The sequence below is a fragment of the Cryptomeria japonica genome, chromosome 10, assembly GCF_030272615.1.
Source record: "Cryptomeria japonica chromosome 10, Sugi_1.0, whole genome shotgun sequence".
Taxonomy (NCBI): Eukaryota; Viridiplantae; Streptophyta; class Pinopsida; order Cupressales; family Cupressaceae; genus Cryptomeria; species Cryptomeria japonica.
Window position 1 is genome coordinate 265,784,028 of NC_081414.1, and position 20,024 is coordinate 265,804,051.

At 34.8% G+C, this 20,024-nt stretch overlaps 1 protein-coding gene across 6 annotated transcripts in view; it reads right to left on the reverse strand.

Moving 5' to 3' along the window:
* Nucleotides 1-20,024, reverse strand: part of LOC131039133 (Holliday junction resolvase MOC1, chloroplastic) — a 155,318-nt gene that overhangs the window by 66,088 nt on the left and 69,206 nt on the right. For 3 of the 6 annotated variants that reach the window (XM_057971792.2, XM_057971790.2, XM_057971793.2), the window contains exon 4: nucleotides 3,873-4,004. The exons of 1 other annotated variant lie outside the window; for it this stretch is intronic. In XM_057971792.2, the coding sequence (XP_057827775.1) occupies nucleotides 3,873-4,004 (132 nt within the window). Of the gene's footprint in view, nucleotides 1-3,872; nucleotides 4,005-9,120; nucleotides 9,460-20,024 lie in introns of those variants that run through there. 2 more of the 6 variants (XM_057971791.2, XM_057971795.2) reach the window with 2 other exon arrangements.

Consider the following 20,024-nt stretch of genomic DNA (forward strand, 5'->3'; position numbering starts at 1 on the left):
ATATCAATAATTTGGACAACTTAAATAATTTAATTAATTAATTATTTTTCCTCCAAAAATGGGGATATTACATATGTACCATTTGGATTTGGATTTTACCATTTCTTGGCTTCTTTTGGTATCTATTTTTGAAATCATATTGTTAATTTGGTAATGCTTTATTTATTAAGAAACCAGTTCCAGCTTTCTATCCAAGTAAAATCTCTATTCTCCTCACATATAACAATTATCTTTCCCCTATTGCTCTTTGCTTGATCAACTTGTTTTTATCGGCTTGTTCCTCTGTTTAGTGACTATCGAAATCGATATGTAAACTATTTTAATGTTTTCCCATTTAAAATGTTAATCATGGTTGCATCGACTCTCATAAATCAAAAGGTACCTTGGTAATCCCATTCTCCTTCTAGCCTCATGTAGTCGTTTTAGCATCGTGTTGGCTCAGTCTATTATTTTTTTCTATTCATGCGCTTCTTAGTTTGGTCTGTAAGCTCCTTGGGTTGCCCGGTTGATTATCAATTTACTTTCCCGGTATTATGTTGTCTAACCTTTTTTCCTTTTTCCGGTGTTCATCTGTATCCTTATGTGTATCTATTGGGCATATATTCATTCCTTCCATTACCATTGTTGTTTCCTCTTATCACCCTGTAAACTTCAGTGGTTAATATTTCGTATTCCATAGTACTTATTGACATGTTCTTCAGAACAAATTTATTAGCAATCCTCTCCAATGTCGTTCCCTTCTATATCGTTATGCTTTCATTATTATTAGGTTGTTATGTTCTGTGTTTGGGGTTTCTCTTCTTCTGATCAAGTATTATCGGTATTTTACTCCTTGCACCGATGGGTATTAAATCAGTAGGTTGGCTTCATTAGCTTGTCTTTTTGTTTTGTTTTTTCTCTTATGGTTTGATTGTGGCGTCGACCCCCTCCTAGGTCCGGATCGGAGCACTGTATCTGCTTTACTGATTTTTTTCCCTAGACGACCGGCATGAAGAGCCAGCAGCAATCGATTTCTTTTCTTTTTATTGGTGTTCCTATTAACCGATTTCTAAATCGGTAGGTATTCCCTTAAATCCATCAAAGCGTATCCGTTACAACCCCTATCCATCGATTGTTATATAATAGATGAACATCCATGTTTCTTTTGTCGCTCCTTGGAAAGTATAGTGGGGTATCGACCATATGGTCTGAGCATTGTAAGAAGGACTCCTCCGTCAACACCTTTCTTTTTAGTTGATTATGTGAATTGGTTTTTATGTGTGTGCCTCTATACACACACACACACACACACACACATATATATACTTAAAGTTTGTAATGTGAATTAATCTATCTTTGAATGTAGTAATATAATCTCTTATTTATTTTATTTTATATATTCATATGTAAACTTTTTCTTCATGTATAAACATAAATATACAAATATATGTATATGTTTATAGATTTATGCTTGTTATAGAATGATTATTTATATACTCATAAGCATTTGCAAACCCCGGATTTAATAAATGAATTATAGTTCTCACAATATTATTATGGCAAATATTCGTTGTTTCGTGTGTTCTTGAAGTATCAAAGGATTATTGAAGATCAATTAATGTTTTTTTTTAATAGCTTTAAATTGAGTATTAGTGCAATTGTATAATTTGTAGTATCTTTTGTTTTTGGCTTTTATTACAATTGGGTTCACGGGAATGCTGGTAAATGTCTATCAGATTACAAACACTAAGGGAATGTTTGAGTTCCTTAATGTGTATGGTTACTCTTCGTCTTTTAGTGTAATGTAATTGGAATCTTGCTAGTTAATCATTCTTTGTTTTGCATTATGCCTCCTTCTTTGTTATCATGTTCTAGCAAGTGAGTCAACCTTGCTATGCTAGGGGGTCTTGACTCTTGGTGTTTTGGGTGTCGTAGACCTTGTGTTGTATTTGGATTCCTAGGTGCAAGTCAAAAGGGAGTGGCTTTCATTGGGGGTCGGGACCCAAAGTGGTCGTCGGAGTAACTCAATGAGGATTTTGTAATCAAGTGGTAATTTAAATAATGAACTTGAGTGGGTAGTTAGATCACATTAAAAAGATTAATTAATGCCTCTTTCTCTCGAATGCTTGTTTAGGTCTGAGGTAAGTAGAGAAGGCCTTGAATGGCTTCCACCAATCTTGTCCCTTTGAAAGGTTGGTGTAGCCCACTAGTGTTTGTATGTGGGTCGGGGGTCAGTAGAGGTCACCAAGGTAACCCAGGATGGGGGTCGGGACCTAGTGAAGACTCGCCAGGGTAACCCATGACAACCTAGTGATGACACTCTTCCCTACTGCATACCTAGTGGTCTCTTTTGGTTACTTTTCTTTTCTTGGTTTATTCGAGACCTCTGGAATTGTTTGGTTCACTTCTGAGTCTCTTGTGATAGTAGTCTTGTGAGCCTCGAGTGAGTCATGTGTATCCTCTTGTACTTCCTTCCGTCTCTTGGGTCTGGCTAATACCTCCTAGCACGGGGGGTGGACCCGATGGTACCACATGGTTGGGTGGAGTGCTATTCAAACCCATTGGGTTTTGTTCATCCTACATCATGTTCGTGATGGCTCGTGGGAAGATTGAAGACTTTCATTATGTACCAGATTTATGTATTCACTTCATTATTTGTACTCTTGGAGATTATATCCTCATAGATACATTTTAATGTAAATAATGATCATATGTATATTCTCATGCCAATGTAATATGTATCATGATCATTTGTATTTGATAGTGACAATATATTTATGAGGATTCTTAAGTTCTTGTTTGTATGGTTAATGTTTATCTTGAGTAACATCATTGTGGGGCCTTGAGGACTTTTACTAGTTAATATTTGTACATCTTTTCTTTATCTTGTAGTATCATGTTACTCCATGCATATGTATGGTACATTTTATTTAAAAAATAATAATAATAATCACTCTTTCATTGGTTTATTTGTTTAAGTCCTTTGGGCCTCATAGTGGGGGCATTACAGAATTAGTATGCATCCTCTGCCTAGTACAACAAATGGCTTGCTGTGAGAGATTCATCTTATTCAAACAAGTTTATAGGACAGTTTGAACATTCAGTAGAAAGTCCCTTGGACTTGGCATGGCATATAGTAGAGAAATGATGAAACAAATAAAGATTTGTAAAGTCCACCCAAAATGTTTAAATTTGTAAAATACCCAAGAAAGAATTGTGATGAGTGATTTTGCAATCACATACTCTAAATAGCACATTATAAAAATGGTGTTTACACCTGTTTACAATACATTTACAACAAAATCCATGTATTAAATGTCATTATTTCTTATAGTAAATTAATTAAGGTTAATTATTTGAGTAGTCAATCATGCAGATTTGTTGGAATGTCGATTACATTTCATAGCAAGGAGTAAGTTGCTTTTACTCTGCATTCACCATTGGAAGATGAATCCCATCTGATCAAATCAATAGAATTACTGAAGCTAATCATATAAATTTCCAGCCACTCCAAAAAATATTAGCAGAGAAAGGATATTCTTTAAAATGGAAATAGCACAGGAAAGGTCTATATGTTCATTTATAGGGAAGTGGTGATTGTCAATGGCATAGGCTCCTATTATGAATAATCATCTACTGTAATGCCTGTTTTATTAGTCTAAAACTCTGAAATCTCCCATGCTGTCAAGAACTAGATCTCAATTTCTTCCTTGATGTCCCAAAGTATTTGTGACTTTATTTGTTGTATACATTGAAAACAACATACACCCCTATGGAGCCCTAGCAAAACTGACCAAGTTTGGTTTGAATGTAAACAAGAGTTCCAAAGCAAATAGATCAAATTTTTTAATCAAAAAAAATATAAATAAAAATATATAGAGTGTCAAACCAACCTTACAAGTTGTTTTTCCTACCAAGTCAAAGTGCTTCTTCCAAACTATTGACGGTATTGGAATGACAGAGAATCCGAAGGAAACAAGAATGCCAATCCATAATCCATAACCAAATCCATTACTCCACCACCCCTATTTATAAAAAACCAAAATTTCCATCAAAATAAAATCATGGTAATACCTTTGTAGTAATAAATTATTAAATTTACACCTTTCACAAGTATGTATGTGATAAGAACTTCTATTGAAGAATTTTAGATGCATTTACTTTATAAATGTGGAAAAGACATAAGCAATAATGAATCAACTGGTAGTAATAATGTAAAAGAGATTTCACTTCATGAATGATGGAGAATAAGCATGAACTGGCTGCGGATAAGCCTAAATCATTGTGTTTAGACAAATGGCCAATGCCACAACAAACAGATGCTGAGACAGATAAAGAGCAACCAAATATTGAGTGTATAAACCAATGTTTAGTCATCCTAATTTGACCACCTTCAATCATTAATTCAACACATTAATTATTCCTAGCTAATTCACTATACCATCACCACATAGATTAATTAATTAATTACCCAATGACAGTAAATTCCATTAGCTAATTAATTTAATTAGCTAGTTCTTAATTATTTTATCATTATTATTAATTAATTTCATTTTAATCCACTAGAAGCACTTCTTAAATAGTTAATCACTTTATCATTATTTCTATGCACACTAATTAATTGATTCACAGGTCCCATAAATAAAATTCATGGACACATAATTAATTATCTCCTCAACATGCCATAATTAATTCATTTTCAAAAGTCAATCTCTTCCACTCATCAGCTCATGCAGGTTTTTAATTCCTTGACATAGGCTTGCACATTCCTAAATGGACTAAATCAAACAAATCAAATATCATGCAACTCGGTATTAAACCAAAACCACAAAAAGCAACTAAACTTCTAAATCAATCTCAACCATTCATCTCCTCATCCAAACACAGAAAATATGCAACTCAGTATTAAACCAAAATCACAAAAAGCAACTCAACTTCTAAATCAAGTAAATCAATCCTAACCATTCACCTCCTCATCCAAAACCAGAAAATCTACCTCTCCTTTCAAAAATCTGGATCATCTCTTAATCATCTTCCATCCATCTATGGGGATCTCTTAATCAATCAATTGCAAGTATATGTTGCACAGATCTTGCATGTTTAGAGTTTGATTTTGTTTATTGTGTTTTAAACTTGTATTATCATTGCTCTAAATTCATGCCTGGTGGGACATATTGATCTTGATCTAATCTTGGTTTCGCAATTTTTTTCATTTTGTTTTGATACATTTTACATGTAGGGTTTGTTGAATATTTTGTAGGGCACTTGTATTACAAGCCATTTTGGCACAAAATAGACCCTAACATTGCATCCAGAAGGACCAAAACCATATATATCCATATAAAATTTGTCCAATTTGGACAAAGTTGCAATGAGAAGGAAAAAAAAATCCCTACAGAGGTTATACAACCCCAATGCAAGCATGGGGTACAACTCTCTCTCTCTCTCTCTCTCTCTCTCTCTCTCTCTCCTTGTTTGGTCAATTTGAGGTTGCACATATACTAGAGTTTGATTCTAACATTTGATATTATTTTAGTTTCTTCTATTATTGCTTTAAATTCATGCTCACACTTTGGTTGGTTTTTCAAATTCATCTAATCATAGTTTCGGTGTTTTTTTTAAATTGATTTGACAAGTTTTGCATGTAGGCTTTGTTTAAATATTTTGAAGGTCACATATATTTCAAGGTACATTGACACAAATAGACCCTACCATTATGTCTGAAAGAGCCGAAAACATATAAAATTTGTTCAGTTTGAACAAAGTTGCAACCAAAGGAAAAATATCCCTACAGAGGTCATATGGCTCCTACATAGGTGTGCGGTACAAGTAAAACAAATTTAATATTTATTTTTATTCCACAAATATGTATATATGTATGTGTATGTATGTATGTATGTATGTATGTATGTATGTCTGTGTGTGTGTGTGTATGTATGTATGTGTATGTATGTATGTATGTATGTGTGTGTGTGTGTGTCTGTGTGTCTGTGTGTGTGTATGTGTGTATGTAAACACAAAAAAAAAAGTTAAAATCAAAATAAAAGTGCTTTAAATAAGCATGGGGGTGCAAGAGAAATGTACAAAAGGTACCCTGGACCTTGCACACTTAGGGAACGCACCACATCTCGCCACGTCCAAAAACCAACCAATACTAATATTTTTTGGGCCCCACTAGCAATAGCCTCCACCTCTACCCAACCCCTCCTCAATACTCTGCTCCAATAGTTAAGCCACCATCCCATGACCAACACGCCACCTAAGTGGTGTCATCTAATTGCCAACACCCTCCACGAATGGCATCGCCAACCAAACTGCCAAGGCCCTTCCCCACTTATCAATCCACTTTTTAGCCAAGGTGGTCATTCTCAAATGGCTATAACTCAACCATACAAAGATTTTTTTTTGAGGTTTTCTTTTAGAAAGTAAAAATTTATGCTCTTTGGGACAATATAACTAGTTTTTTCTCATAACTATTTTTTTCCAAAAATCAAATTTTTCCAGTGTTCCACGGGGACGCGTCCCCCCCCTTTTTGGGCGCGTCCCCCCGCCTGAAACGTTTCAGGGACGAGGACGCGACGTCCCCCGCCACCGCCACCCAAGCGCCGTCTAGACACGGAGACGTCTCCGCGTTTCCGCGTCTCCTAGGGAGACGTGGAGACGTCTCCTTGGGAGACGCCCAGGCGTCTCCCACGTTCCCACGTCAAAGCTAACGAAAAAAAGCAGTTTTTAAAAAACATGTGACTTTTGGGGGGGTTAAGGGGTAACCCTAATTGGACGTGGGCCAATAGAAAAATAACACCTAACGCCTTTAGAAAATAATAAAAGTATTTTTGGCCTCGTGGGGCGCTGCCCCTCGACCCCGCCCTGTATCGCGACAGGGAACGCGCAAGGGGCGCTGCCCCTTGACCCCAACTTGGGGACGCTTCCCCCAAACCCCCGTTGAAAAATATAGGGGGAAACCGCGCCGATAGAAGTAGGGAAAATTTAACCTCCGAGTCTGATTAGGCTCCATATAACAACACAATTAGCATTGAAGAAATCTTGGTATTTAGATTTAGTATTTCAAATTTCCTATATTCTCATTTGAAATGTAATTCTTATACTGTAATACTGTCATACATCTTTTCAAAACTAGTTTTTCAAGTACTATATGTATATGTATAACTATATCAGCACCACCCCCCCGCCGTCCCCAAACTTAGGCCTTTGGTCCCCCTGTCCCAGAAACGCATCCCCCCATCCCCAACGCCCGTGGAACACTGCATTTTTCTCAATTTTTATTGTGCAATTGCAATTTTTAGAGCTTCAAAACCTTAGAACTTTCGCAATTGAGTTCAAATTTGAATTCAATTTTTTTAGTATACACAATGGTGTATGTTATTTGTTCTTTTTCTAACATTTATGTTTTTGTCATTGGAAATGATCTTCTAACTTTGCAAGAAATTTATTTTTTTTACATAAATTTTTGTGTTTTGTGGTGATATAACTAGTGTTTTGTCAGAACTCATATTTTTTCTAGAAATTATGCTTTTTCCTCAACATTTGTTGTGCAATCACAATTTTGGAGCTTCAAAGCCTTATAAACTTTCACAAATGGATGTACATTTGAGTTCTTTTTTCTTTTTAAAGTTGGAAGACAGCATGACATCTTCAACATCCCTAGGTTGTCCCAAGGATTTCAAGTCATCCCCACCAATAATAGCAAAAAACAAATGCACACAACAAGAATCCCCAAAAAACCTAATCTCTGCGGCCCCTGACCTAAAGATGCACCCTTAACACCCAAAAATCCTAGTACATTTAAATTTTATAATCCACTCTTGGCACATTGCATTTTTATAGTTTAATTTTGCAAGCAAAAAGAGGAAAACTGAAAAGAGACGAAAGAATCCAATCCATCATTCACTGAATCACCCAAGTATGTCAAAATTTCTTTTGTTATGTATCACATTTGTAACCAGATTTTATTTTATTTTCATTTGTGTTTATTTACATTGTACAAATAGATTTAAACAGCAAATCCGATAACACATTGTGATTGTATTTAGTTAAATAATAATGTGTTCAACTTACTTTTATTTTTATTTTTTGTTTTGTGATTGAATAAGCTGTTGTTTATTTTTTTCCACTTAAAAACATCAAAAATCTTGCCGTATATTATGCTTCTATGTTTTAAATATGCCCTTATACTTTTGTGCTTGAAGACAGTACTGTTTTTTTACATTTTTATGCACTTAAAATGCATAAAAAGGTTGTTTCTCCCTGCATTTAAAATGAGTAAAAAGGATACTGGTTTCTTTTTGCACTTTCAGTGCATAAAAGATTGCTGTTTCTTTTCTTTTTTAAGCATTTCTAATGCCCTTAAAAGTTCAAAAAATATTATCTATGTCCTTGAAATGCCCTACAATGCATTGAAAAGTTTGTCGTCCTTTAATTTATGATATTGTTTTTTAAATTGCATTTTGTTTTAAGGTTAACATAAGTTACTTAAGTGACAATGAGGACCTCGATTTGAGCAATGAAAGTGGGGAAAACATTGGGGAAGAATGTGAGGCCAACCAAATCCTTTAGATAAGAAGGTCATTTGGAAGTTGCATTGCAATTTGATTGGCCTTCCACGATATTGCAGTGTTACTTGACACTTTGTGAAGCAACTAATTTAGGCAGGAATAACCATTGGAAATGTACCATTTTTCCACACAATTGGAAGGATGATATTAAAACTAAAAGGGTTAAAACTTAATGCACACTTCTTACATATACTCGTTAAAGGGATTAACCCATGTGGCAAGCCATCACTTGAAGAGAGGGATAAGAGAGGACTCAGATGATCATATTATACCTATGTTCCCTTAAACTGTAATCCAAAAAAATGACCCTCAAATTGTCATTCCCAAAATGCATCCCCTGCCATCCCCATTCAAGAAACAATGTGGAACATAGCACGGCAGCAAAAACCTTTTGGGGGAAAAATTGGCAAGCCAAAAATATAATATGTTTTGAAAAAATGATGAAAAAAGACAGATTTTAAAAAAATGTAGAAAAACAACAAAAACAACTTGTTGTTCAAATTTCAAGGCATTTCCATAGCATAGAGATATAGAGAGCAAATAAAATAGAGTTTAACCCATCAATTGTAGAAAATAGATATTGTTGTTTATATTCATATTGCTGATTCCACTGCATTGCACAAAACATATTTCATAGTGCATAAATAATAACTAGATGCTGACATTTGACAAAATTTGAATTGCAATATAGTTTGTACAAAATCAAACTATAAACTAAGTGCAAAGTTCCAAAAAATCTAACATGGCCGATAACCCTTGCTACTACAAACAGAGCTATGCTAGAGGACAGCAGGCCCTGATGATGAAGCTCCTAGGTCAAGGCCTCTCCTAAATCATTCAACCTCATTACTATCTGCGTTGGCGTCCAATATCTCAAAATCCTCAAGGTCAAGAAAGTCATCATCACCTGCAATACAATCAGACTCTGGATCAATCTCATCAAGGTCAATTGGTTTGACATCCTCAAATAGTACCCAATTTTCTCCACAAAGAAATTAGTCTTCGCCTTACAAGTGAAAAACATAACGTATACAATTATAGCTATGATTGCAAGTATATTAAAAATCTAACCATGAACTTTTTTTAGCTTCAAAAGAAGGTTGTGCTTGTAATGTCCCCAATTTAGAAGACCATGGATTTTGAATGATTACTGATTAGCCTATTATTCTGACCCTTATAGGCTGATGAGGATGGTTAGAGGGTCCTCTAAGGCTTGTATCATCCCCAGTGTTCAGTGATTAGCAGTTTTGGCTTTTGTTTGAGGTCTCCAGGACTCTGTATACATTACTTACTATTTATAGTAAGTCAGAGTTACATAGAGAGGGACCCTTTCTATTTTTAGTAAGGCAGTTGCACGTACAGAGGATAAAATGGTTGACTACCGAGTGCAAACGAAATTGAGAAATAATGTTTATTTGGGGAGTTATGATTATTTAATTATTAATAAAGTGAGTTGCATAGAGAGGGACCCTTTCTATTTTTAGTAAGGCAGTTGCACGTACAGAGGATAAAATGGTTGACTACCGAGTGCAGACGAAATTGAGAAATAATGTTTATTTGGGGAGTTATGATTATTTAATTATTAATGAAGTGAACACTTTATTAATAATTAACTATAATAAGGCATTTAATATTATACTATAAAGTTATTAATATTCCATAAAGAAGGGGTCAAGGTATGATTAAAAAGAGGCCAATTGATTATTTAAGTGAGGTACCTAGGCCAAGGGGGTGAAATTAAGTTATAATGCCAACATTAAAAAATGCTTAATGAGTTAAAACAGTGTTTTTTTAAAGAAATTCGACCCCCTCTTGGAGAGATAAATATACATTGAAGAAGCAAAAAACCTCATTCTTGAGCATTTGTTTTGATGAAATTGACTGAGAGAAGGAAGACAAGGGTTTCATTCTTCGAGCCATTGGAGAACAGTACATTCTTTAGTGTTGCAACCAATTGAATTGGTGAGATACCAACAAGTTTGGCACCCAGGGGGAGCTTCATTCAAAGGTTCCATTTGTGCAAGTTGGTGAGAAAATACAAAGATTATTCAAGGGTTCCAAGATTATATGTTTGCAAATCTGAAGATTGTGGAAGATTAAGAGTTAATCATTTGCAAATCAAAATTTATGTTGGGCTGCTACAGTGGCGTGAACAGTAAACGCTATAGTAAATCTATTTTGAATAGGAGAGCTGAAATTTGCTTCATGACAACTCTCATCAAACTTTCCAAACTTCAAAATAGAATTGTCTTTATGTTCTAAAACCGTCTTTTCACATCCCATGACGTGATTTTCCTCCTTCATCGGCACCTTGCAAAGGTGGCCTGAAACCTTTTGTCATGTATTCCTCATGGTATTCGATATCATCTTTTCTTTTTGTTCATCAGCTTTCTAGAACTGCATAAACCAAATTTGAGAGTCACCAGCTATGTCTGCTTCCTCCTCTTCTTGGAAGAGACCAGCAAGATCACTTTGTTCAAATTCAGAATCTTCCACTGTTGCATTTGTTGGTGGTGCCTCAAAAGAAAGCCCTTCTGGTGTTGAAGGAAGCTTGTCTTCATTTCTAGTTACATAACTAGGAGCATTATTTGGATATGGCCTCCTTGGAATGTCTTCATCATAAGAGGAAAAGAATACACCTTGAGTTATTTGCCTTTTAAGGGCAACCAGCTCATTCGCCAACCTCTGCACCGTGGGATCTGTTCTCTTAGTAGCCCATGATCCCAATGAAGAGATTTCTTTGGACCCATTTGATTCTATCTTTATCTTACCAGCACGGATAAGATCATCTTCAATATCAATTGCTAAGGCTTGCGCTATTGCAAGGTCTCTTGGAACATCTCTTCTCAACAAGAAACTCACCTCAGGCTCTTGAGCATTGATGAAGAAGCACTTCAAATTTGCAGCGGTAGGCTGAGCAACAACTAGAATCTATTACACAACTTATTGAATTTAGCCACAAACTCCCGCATGGGTTCATGTGACACTTTTTTCATTTGAGCCAACTGAGCTAACAATGCATGCACGTCTTCTATAGGCTTGAACCTCTCTTCAAACTTTTCTTTAAGCATGGCCCAAGATATAATCGAACCGGCAGAAAGGTTATAAAACCAATCAGCCGCAATACCTTGGAGAGTCTCCACAAATAGCCTTACAGATACATCTTCGTGTTCAACACCATGAACACCACATGCAATGTAGAAAGCAACAATGTGTTCGTCATCGTGTTGTTATCCATCTCCAAAGAACTTCGGAAAAAATTTCCTCGAACCATCAGGAAGAGCATGCAAAGGCGGACTCAGATTCAATGGACCAAAAGCATTCCCCCAGGGAACTTGAGCAGCCATCTTACATGTCCTTGGTGAAAGCTTGAGAAATTACACGAACAGAAATTACAATAAATAGGATACCGGTATACTTCAAACAAAAGCGTGAGGCTTTTGGATGTGTATCGTATCTCAGCAAAGTCACCAATGGTGACTCGGATGGGTCAATCTGCTATGTAATGATTCAACAAATTTATATCAGAGATTCTAAGATAGATTTAACAAAATATTTCAAATCTTTTGTCCAGCAAAAACCCAAGAAAAGTTTTTTTTTGAAAACAACAACACACTAGACTTCAAACAAAAGCGTGAGGCTTTTGAATGCGTTCGTGTCCCCAGTAGAGTCGCCAAAAACTGTTGGTTAAAAATTTTGTACACCTAGGGGATATCCAAAATTCTGGTTTCAGCCACAGTGTGTGAGTATGATACTCTCATAATTTAGGGAAGGCTCCCCCTATCTACAAATTAAACTAATCTAATATGGGTCAGACAACAATCTTTCTTCTTCTTTCAAGAAAAACTATACTCTTCTCTCTTCACAGAAAAACAATAGCAATTGGAAATAAATAACAGCAAATACAGAAATGAGAATTTTTGTAGAATTTTTGGAACATAAAGGGAAGCAAAGTTTCCATGAAGGCACAAAGACCTCCGTCACTTCCCCGAGACAGGAAAATAGAAAGAAAGTTCAAAGTCTTCAACTATCTATTCTCCTATCAACCTTTTTAGATGATTTTCTGCTAACTAAGCACAATATGTATCAGCTCAGAGTCTAACTACATGATGCACTACACCTTACATGCACAAGTCTTAAAAATAGAAGCAACACAAAGTCTACAAGCCATCTTCCCACCTGAGCTTTCCACACTAGCTACAAATATGATAAGCAGCTCAAAGTCTGCAAGACCAAATCTGAAAACCAAACATATAACTCTAAATACAATTAGCAGTTCAAAGTCTGCAAGATTGAATTTAAATCCCTCTTGAATAATAGAACAAAACTCACAATCAACTCCAGAAAATTTCGTCACATAACAACTTGAATTGGCACAAAGTCTCAACACAACTTGCTTCTTTTATTGAAAGCAATTTGATTTACATCTAAGCTCAAAGTCTTAGAGTGCACATACAATCTGGTAGAATTTTGTTGCATTGCCAAAAGATATCAATTACAATAGATCCCCTCAAGTATTTATAGGAGAGGAGCCTTGAGAAAAAGGTGGGAGGAACCTAACTAACTTGAGAAATTCTCTCAACCAACATGACTTATTCCAACTACAGTCCTAATCTACCTCAACTTGTAGTTGCCTTACATGTAATTACATTCTTACAAAAGTGCAAGTGCAAGTGACACTTGCAATTACAAATTTGACATTACATGAAATTTGTCAAAACAAAATTACAAATGCATAATTATGTGTCCGAAGACACGACTCTAACTACATCATCCTTTGTTTGTGATGATCTTCATGGTGCTTCAGGATGCTAGAACTTGAAGTATTCTGGATCGGTGAAGACATCTTGAACCGGAAACGGGAATTTGCATCCTTAATGATATTTGTGTCCTTGGCCAACGAACTTAAACCTTATCTTCTTGCTCAAGGTAGTACTATCTTTTCAGGACGGAAGTCTTTTGCAAGACTGAAGTAAGAAGCCTATCTCTGTCTTGAAAGCATTCTATAATTTGCATCCATGAATTGTTGTTGTATCTCTTCTTTGTATCATCCTCCAATCTTGAAATCTGCTTGCAAAATAAGGCCCATGCCTTTATTTACTGATTTGGTAGGCCATGTGTGCAAACAAGACTGACATGGGAAGGGATAAATTGATGCAAAAAAGGGCTCACAAGTGAATTTCGGGTTCTGGAAGCTGCATAACATGTGTGGAAAAACAAGAGCATTGACTTGTAATTGCGGAGAACAAACACGCAACTTCATATGTGTAATGGATAACTACAAGTTTGCACTTGTAATTGGACCTTTAAGACTCATTTTCAAGTGTTTTTGAGTGCATTTAGGACCGATTTCGGGTTTTGCATGGCTTACTGCAAGTCAAGACACAACTGCAATTGGATTTTAAAATTCCAACTGCAAGTAGACTTTAAGTGGGAAAAATGAACGAAGGTGAAATGAATGGATGAAATGGGGTTTTGACATGAGGGGAAAATGGAAAGAATGATACCAACCGGTAATGACAAACTTGGAAAATGGGAAAAACTCTTGTTTGCAATCAGATTTGTAAAACCTGTAATCAAATGAATGGGAAAAATCTGAAAGAGGGGAAAATCATGCAATTTGCATTCAAAGAACTTATCCATTTGAGAAGATCACTTAGAAACCTGAATCCTTGCTTGTTCAAAGGCCCTAGACCAAAACAAAGGAGCTAGGGAAGAACTGAAATGTTCCATAAATAGACATGCTGAAAACCCTTGGCAGCCAAAAACGGATTTTGATTCAACCTCCTCCTTCAAAAACGGCATCCAAAGAGGAAGAAAATCAGGTCAATACGCCCAACAAACCACGTATGAAAGTAAGGAAACCAAAAACGTCTCCTTTAATGTTGTAAATACGGATTGATAGGGTGCCAAAAACGTGGCAAAAAGGGCCACGACTTGCTGTTTCAAAACACCTAAGAAAGGGCAAAAACGTAGCAAGAAAATCACAAAAAATGGAAGCAAAAACTCCCACGCCTCTTCCCCTCAACACTTGGGACCATCAAATCCAGATTCAAAGCAAAAGAAATGGATTCAAATTCGAACTTCTTGGGAAAAACTCAGGTTGGGTTCTTGGAGAGAAGGAACAAGTTTAAAATGCTTGCAAAAGACATGTAATCGGGTTTTAAAAACCCTTTTACAAGTTTTAATTGTTTCACTTTTTCAACTCCTAAGGCAAATTCGAGTTTTAGGGAAGAAATGACAAAAAGAAAGAGCAAAACAACTTGTAATAGGGAAATAAAATCCCGATTACAAGTTTAAAAAAAAACACAACTTCAAAAAAATAAAAACTTAAAAACTTGTAATACGGAAATAAAATTCCCATTACAAGTAAAAATAAAACATAAAAGACTTAAAAAACTCAAAAAGACTTGTAATAGGGAAATAAAATCCCTATTACAACTAAAAGCAACACATAAAAAATTGTAATAGAGAAATAAAATCCCTATTACAACTAAAAATCACTTAAGTAGGAACTTTTAAAAGAAATTACAAGTTCTTATTAAACTTATAATTTTAAATTAACTTGCAATGTGTCCAAAAAGTTCCTACAATGACTTAAAAGACATAAAAAGCAAGGGGGAAGTAAAAAGTAAGTTACAAGTGACAAGTTTTAAATAAAGTGCACTTGTAATTGTTTTAAAATTTCCCTACAACACTAAAACAAGAGAATAAAACTTGCAATCAAAGGAAAATTTTCCACCTGGAAGAAAAAACCCGAAATTGAAGAAAAAAGATAGCAAACGAACTCGAAACGTGATGAAATTTGAAACATGAATTGAGGATGGACCGAAGATCAGTCCAGTTCACCAACAAGCAAAATTTTTGCCTCGGGAAGCATGCCTTAAGAGTAAAATCTTCAACTTGCGGTGATTGCTCTGAAACCCGAAATTGCACAAAAGGCTAGGAAAAAGAAGACCAAAACTCACCAAAATTTGGACAATGATGGCAAAGACACCCCCCAATGATTTGACACTAACAAAAGTGAGTTTTGCACCTCGTAAAACGTGCCTTGGAGACAAAAATGACACATTTTGAGCAAAAATTTTGTAAGGATTGTCACATTTTTGAAAATTCAAAAATGAGGACAACAGAAGGATTGCAGAGAAGTTTTTTTGAACAAATCTATATCAAAAAACCTTCTGAAACAAAATGGTTGTTACGATTGTCTATATTAATGCCCTAATTATCATAAGCACTAACATTTCTTTTATTGAACATGAAAATAAAGTCTCTATAAAATTTGACATGGTTAATGCAGTATTAATTTTTTTGTTTATTGAAGTTTGGCACCAAAATATCTTATTCGGCCAACCAAGCATGTAACAGTACTGTTCGAAATTTTCAACAAAAAAAATCATCCAAAATACTAAGTGAGGTGGTAAATTTTAAAGCAGCAATGCAATCATATTGGTCAATTAGACTGTATCAACTGTCTAATCACAGTTTGATTTATAACTTTATCTTACAACAATTGGGCTTGATATTAGTTTTTAGTTGACATATTGCCTAGATTTTGTCACCTCAGGCTTGCACATCAAACTGGAACCAAAAGAGTGTTACTGTTTGTAAAAGCGACCTCACATTTTGGCAAATGTTTGAACAAAAAAAACATTTCTAGCTAAGTGAATTCACATATTAAACATCTTGGAATCGATGTGATTTCTTAGATGAATGACAAACAAATTTTGCTGCACTTCCAAAATCAGAGAAAGAATAACAAGTGTTCATTTCAGTGAAGCAACAATCGGGAAAAAAACGCGATTGTACCCGATTAATCGGGAGTCGGCATTGGAGCCAATTTTTTCCCCCAAAAAATCAGAATTAATCGGTCAACGACTATTTCACGTTTTAATCGCCAAAAAAACACACGTTTAATCCAATAAAAATCGCACAAAGCCCGCAAAATAGAAAACTAAAGCAAAAACCCTAAAAAATCTACAAAATTTGCTATTTATGGCGGCGCGCGGCAATAGGTTATTCATTCAGCTTGTCGCAGAGGAGAAAGAAGTTGGGGTCAAAGAAATTAGTTAAAATTTGCAGTAAAACTCGTTAAAACTAAATAAAATTCGCAATACATTCGTACGGAAAAGAATAAAAGTTTTTATTAAAGGTTTTAGAAAACGGAATTTCTTAAACTCACGATAGCAAAAAAATCGTGGGTGAGCGGTGAGAGGAGTTTCTGTGAATCGAGCCTCACGTCGAATGTCAAATCCACAAGTTTTGCAATTTGCTCGGGAAGTTTTTGATTTATCTATAGATGTTTTTAGACTTTCATAAAGTTTAAAAAAATTTCAGACGTATATTTTATAGTTTAATAATCAATGTCCATTAAAAATAAATATTATTTTACTTATATTAATTTTTTTTTTTAAATGACCATTTAAAATATTTAAATTTAGTATTATTTTACTTATTTATTTGAAATATTAACATTTAATAATTAAACAAAATTAAATATTTCGATTAATTTTTTAAATTTACCAACTCAATATAATTATTTTAGACTTTAAGATTTATAAATTATAATTTTGTAAATATATTATGTATATTTAAAAAAAATTAAATTTATATAAGGCGAATTTAGCCACGAATTATTTTCAAATTTTTTCTCTATCCGAATTTTATTGTTGCTGAACATGAACTTGAATTTGAACCTTGCGACTTAGTATACGTATGTTTGTGTATGTCTGTGTATGTACGTTTGTTTGTGTTATACATGTGTATGTCTATATGTTTGTGCGTTATACGTATGTATGTTTGTATGTTTGTGTGTTATACGTATGTATGTTTGTATGTTTGTGTGTTATACTAGATACGTATAACACACAAACATACAGACATACACAACCATACACATACATACACACAACCAATAAACTACAAATTCTACTGCTAATGAAGTAAACAGAAATGTGTAATTTACACATACGTATCTGTAAGTTTAATACTCATCTGGTGGCTTAACTTTCTAGTATTAAACAATGAGCATCTAGAAGTTTAATACAATGAGTATCTATTTTCTACAATTCATGTGTTGAAGTGTCTATTTTATTTACCCATAATATCTCTATGCTATGGAAATGGCCTTAAATATATAAAAAAAAGGTAGCTTTTAATTGTTTTTCTGTAATTTTTTATGTTTTTTTTGTAAATCCTATTTTTTCCCGAGTTTATCCCGATTTTTTCAAAAAATCTTATACTTTTGTTTCGCCGATTAATGCTTCTTTGGTTCATCTGATAAAACTTGTGAGAAAGTTTGGTTGGATAGAATTATGGATGATTTGATGCCTTAACAGAAGCATCTGATACCAATTGTTAAGTTCAATCAAAGTAACGTGAAGACAAGAAAGAATCCAAATTTCTAATCTCCAAGAAACACTCAGAAATATCAGCATCATATCAAAGAACAGATAGATGAAACAAAAAAAGTTAATATATTGCTGCATGTAGGATGAGATTGCATACATTTGCCCCATGCATATTAACAAAGAATAAGTTCGAATTTTAGAAGTCTGTCATGAATAGAACATAAGTGGGATAATAAGAAAATATTACATGTATTACTTAGTTTTAATACATTTAATTCTCAATACAATAAAGTATCATCAGTGATTGAAAGTATTGTGTAACTTTATTAGGCATTGAAATTGGTTTTCAACACGATAGTAATCCAAAAGGCATGGACCATTTCTCAGCATGATCCAGTTTGGAGTTTTGCGGTGAAACCATGATTAAAATTGAAATTTTAAAGTTCGCCTTATGTGAATAGTAAAAAGTGAATAGTAACAGAGAAACGTAAGAGGAATAGTGAAAAGTGCTCCCATCCTAGTAACATAAGTTGTTTTTTAAAAGGGGGCCAAGTTCACAATGAGAAATTAGACCCTCAAGGATATTTTATGATTTTAAGGCCAAATAGTAACCCCAAAATAGATAAAAAGGCATTTTGCCTATCATTTGGATTCATTCTTACCTCTCCATTTTTCAGATCAGCAGCTTGCATGAGGGTTTCAGCAGCTTAGGGCTTCCAGTAACACCAACTTCTAGAAGATTTGGAAGACTTGGACGAAAACCCATCTCTCCGAGTATCAGTTTCCATCATAATACAACTTCAGTATGCATATGGCAGCCTTCTTTCAGGATTTATGAGCAGATCTATCAGTTTGAGGGCAGATTTTCTGCAATTGGTTGCAGGGCAGACCTTCTAGAGGTCATTACTATCTATTTTCAGCTCTATTTTAGTTAGCCGCTACATTTTGGGATGAAGGATTTCAAACCCTAGAGTGTATTCAGGGTTTAACCATTATTTGGAGCTAATTTCTATATTTTTATTGGCTGGAATTTTACATCAGACCTGTGAGCACATGTTAATGGTACGTTCATTGCTCTTTTAAGCTAAGAATGAAAGCTCTTCATTAACTTCCTTATGTGTTATACATTTTGTTATGTTAAATCAGCAATCTCTTTATGCAATATTGAAAAAACCTTGCTAAAACTTTAAAACCAATCAAAACAAAAACAAAAACCAGTCAAACCCCATCCAAATATACGCTGGCCAAAGACTTATCAGCAAACAAACAATGCACATAACCTCATAATTTGGATCCGATTTGGTTAGAATTGGGTTGGGGATCTTTCAATGATATCAGAGCCATGATCTTGCCAGCCTGTTGGGTAAAGATCAGTTGTGATTGTGGACAGCGAAATGGGAACTAGGGGAAAGTTGCCTAGTCGGGAATAAATGTTGAGGGACCTTCACCATTCACAACAAAGGATAATTCGTAAATTGCAACATGTTGAAGATTCCCTTTCAAGGAAAATTAGGCACACTAATGGTTCATCTCCATCTACAATAACAGCTAAGAGTCCTCGTGCCTTGCCAACAAATAAATTAATTATGGCCAGCTATGACCAGTATCGCTCTCTTCCTCAAAAGATACAAGATAAGCTTTCTTTCACACAATTTGTGGGTATACCAAATGAGGATGAAGATGACTTGATGTTTTCAAGTTTCTATCAGCAACGAAAAAGGAAAGAAATTTCAAAAGATAGTAAAGAAGCCATTGGGGAAAGTGAAGAGTTTAATGTGCAAGAACAAGGAAAGAAAGAAGAATCACTTGTTTGTAGTTTGCAGCCTACAAGTGATCACAATGAATTCGAAAATCAGTCATCATGTGGGATTCCTAAAGATGAAATAACTTTGGATCATATGGAGAAACAGAGCACACCATTGAGTCAGCATGTTGATCACAAAGTGGAAGAGATTACAATCTTGGACCAACCCATTAGAGGTGTTGAAAACATGACTCCAAGGTTTGACACCTATTCTGATTTTTGCAACAGCAGTTCTAATTGTGTAGCATCATCCATTTCCCATGAAGGTAATCATGTTGTTGAGTCTTCCTATGATGGTACTCAAGTTGATAGTGCTAC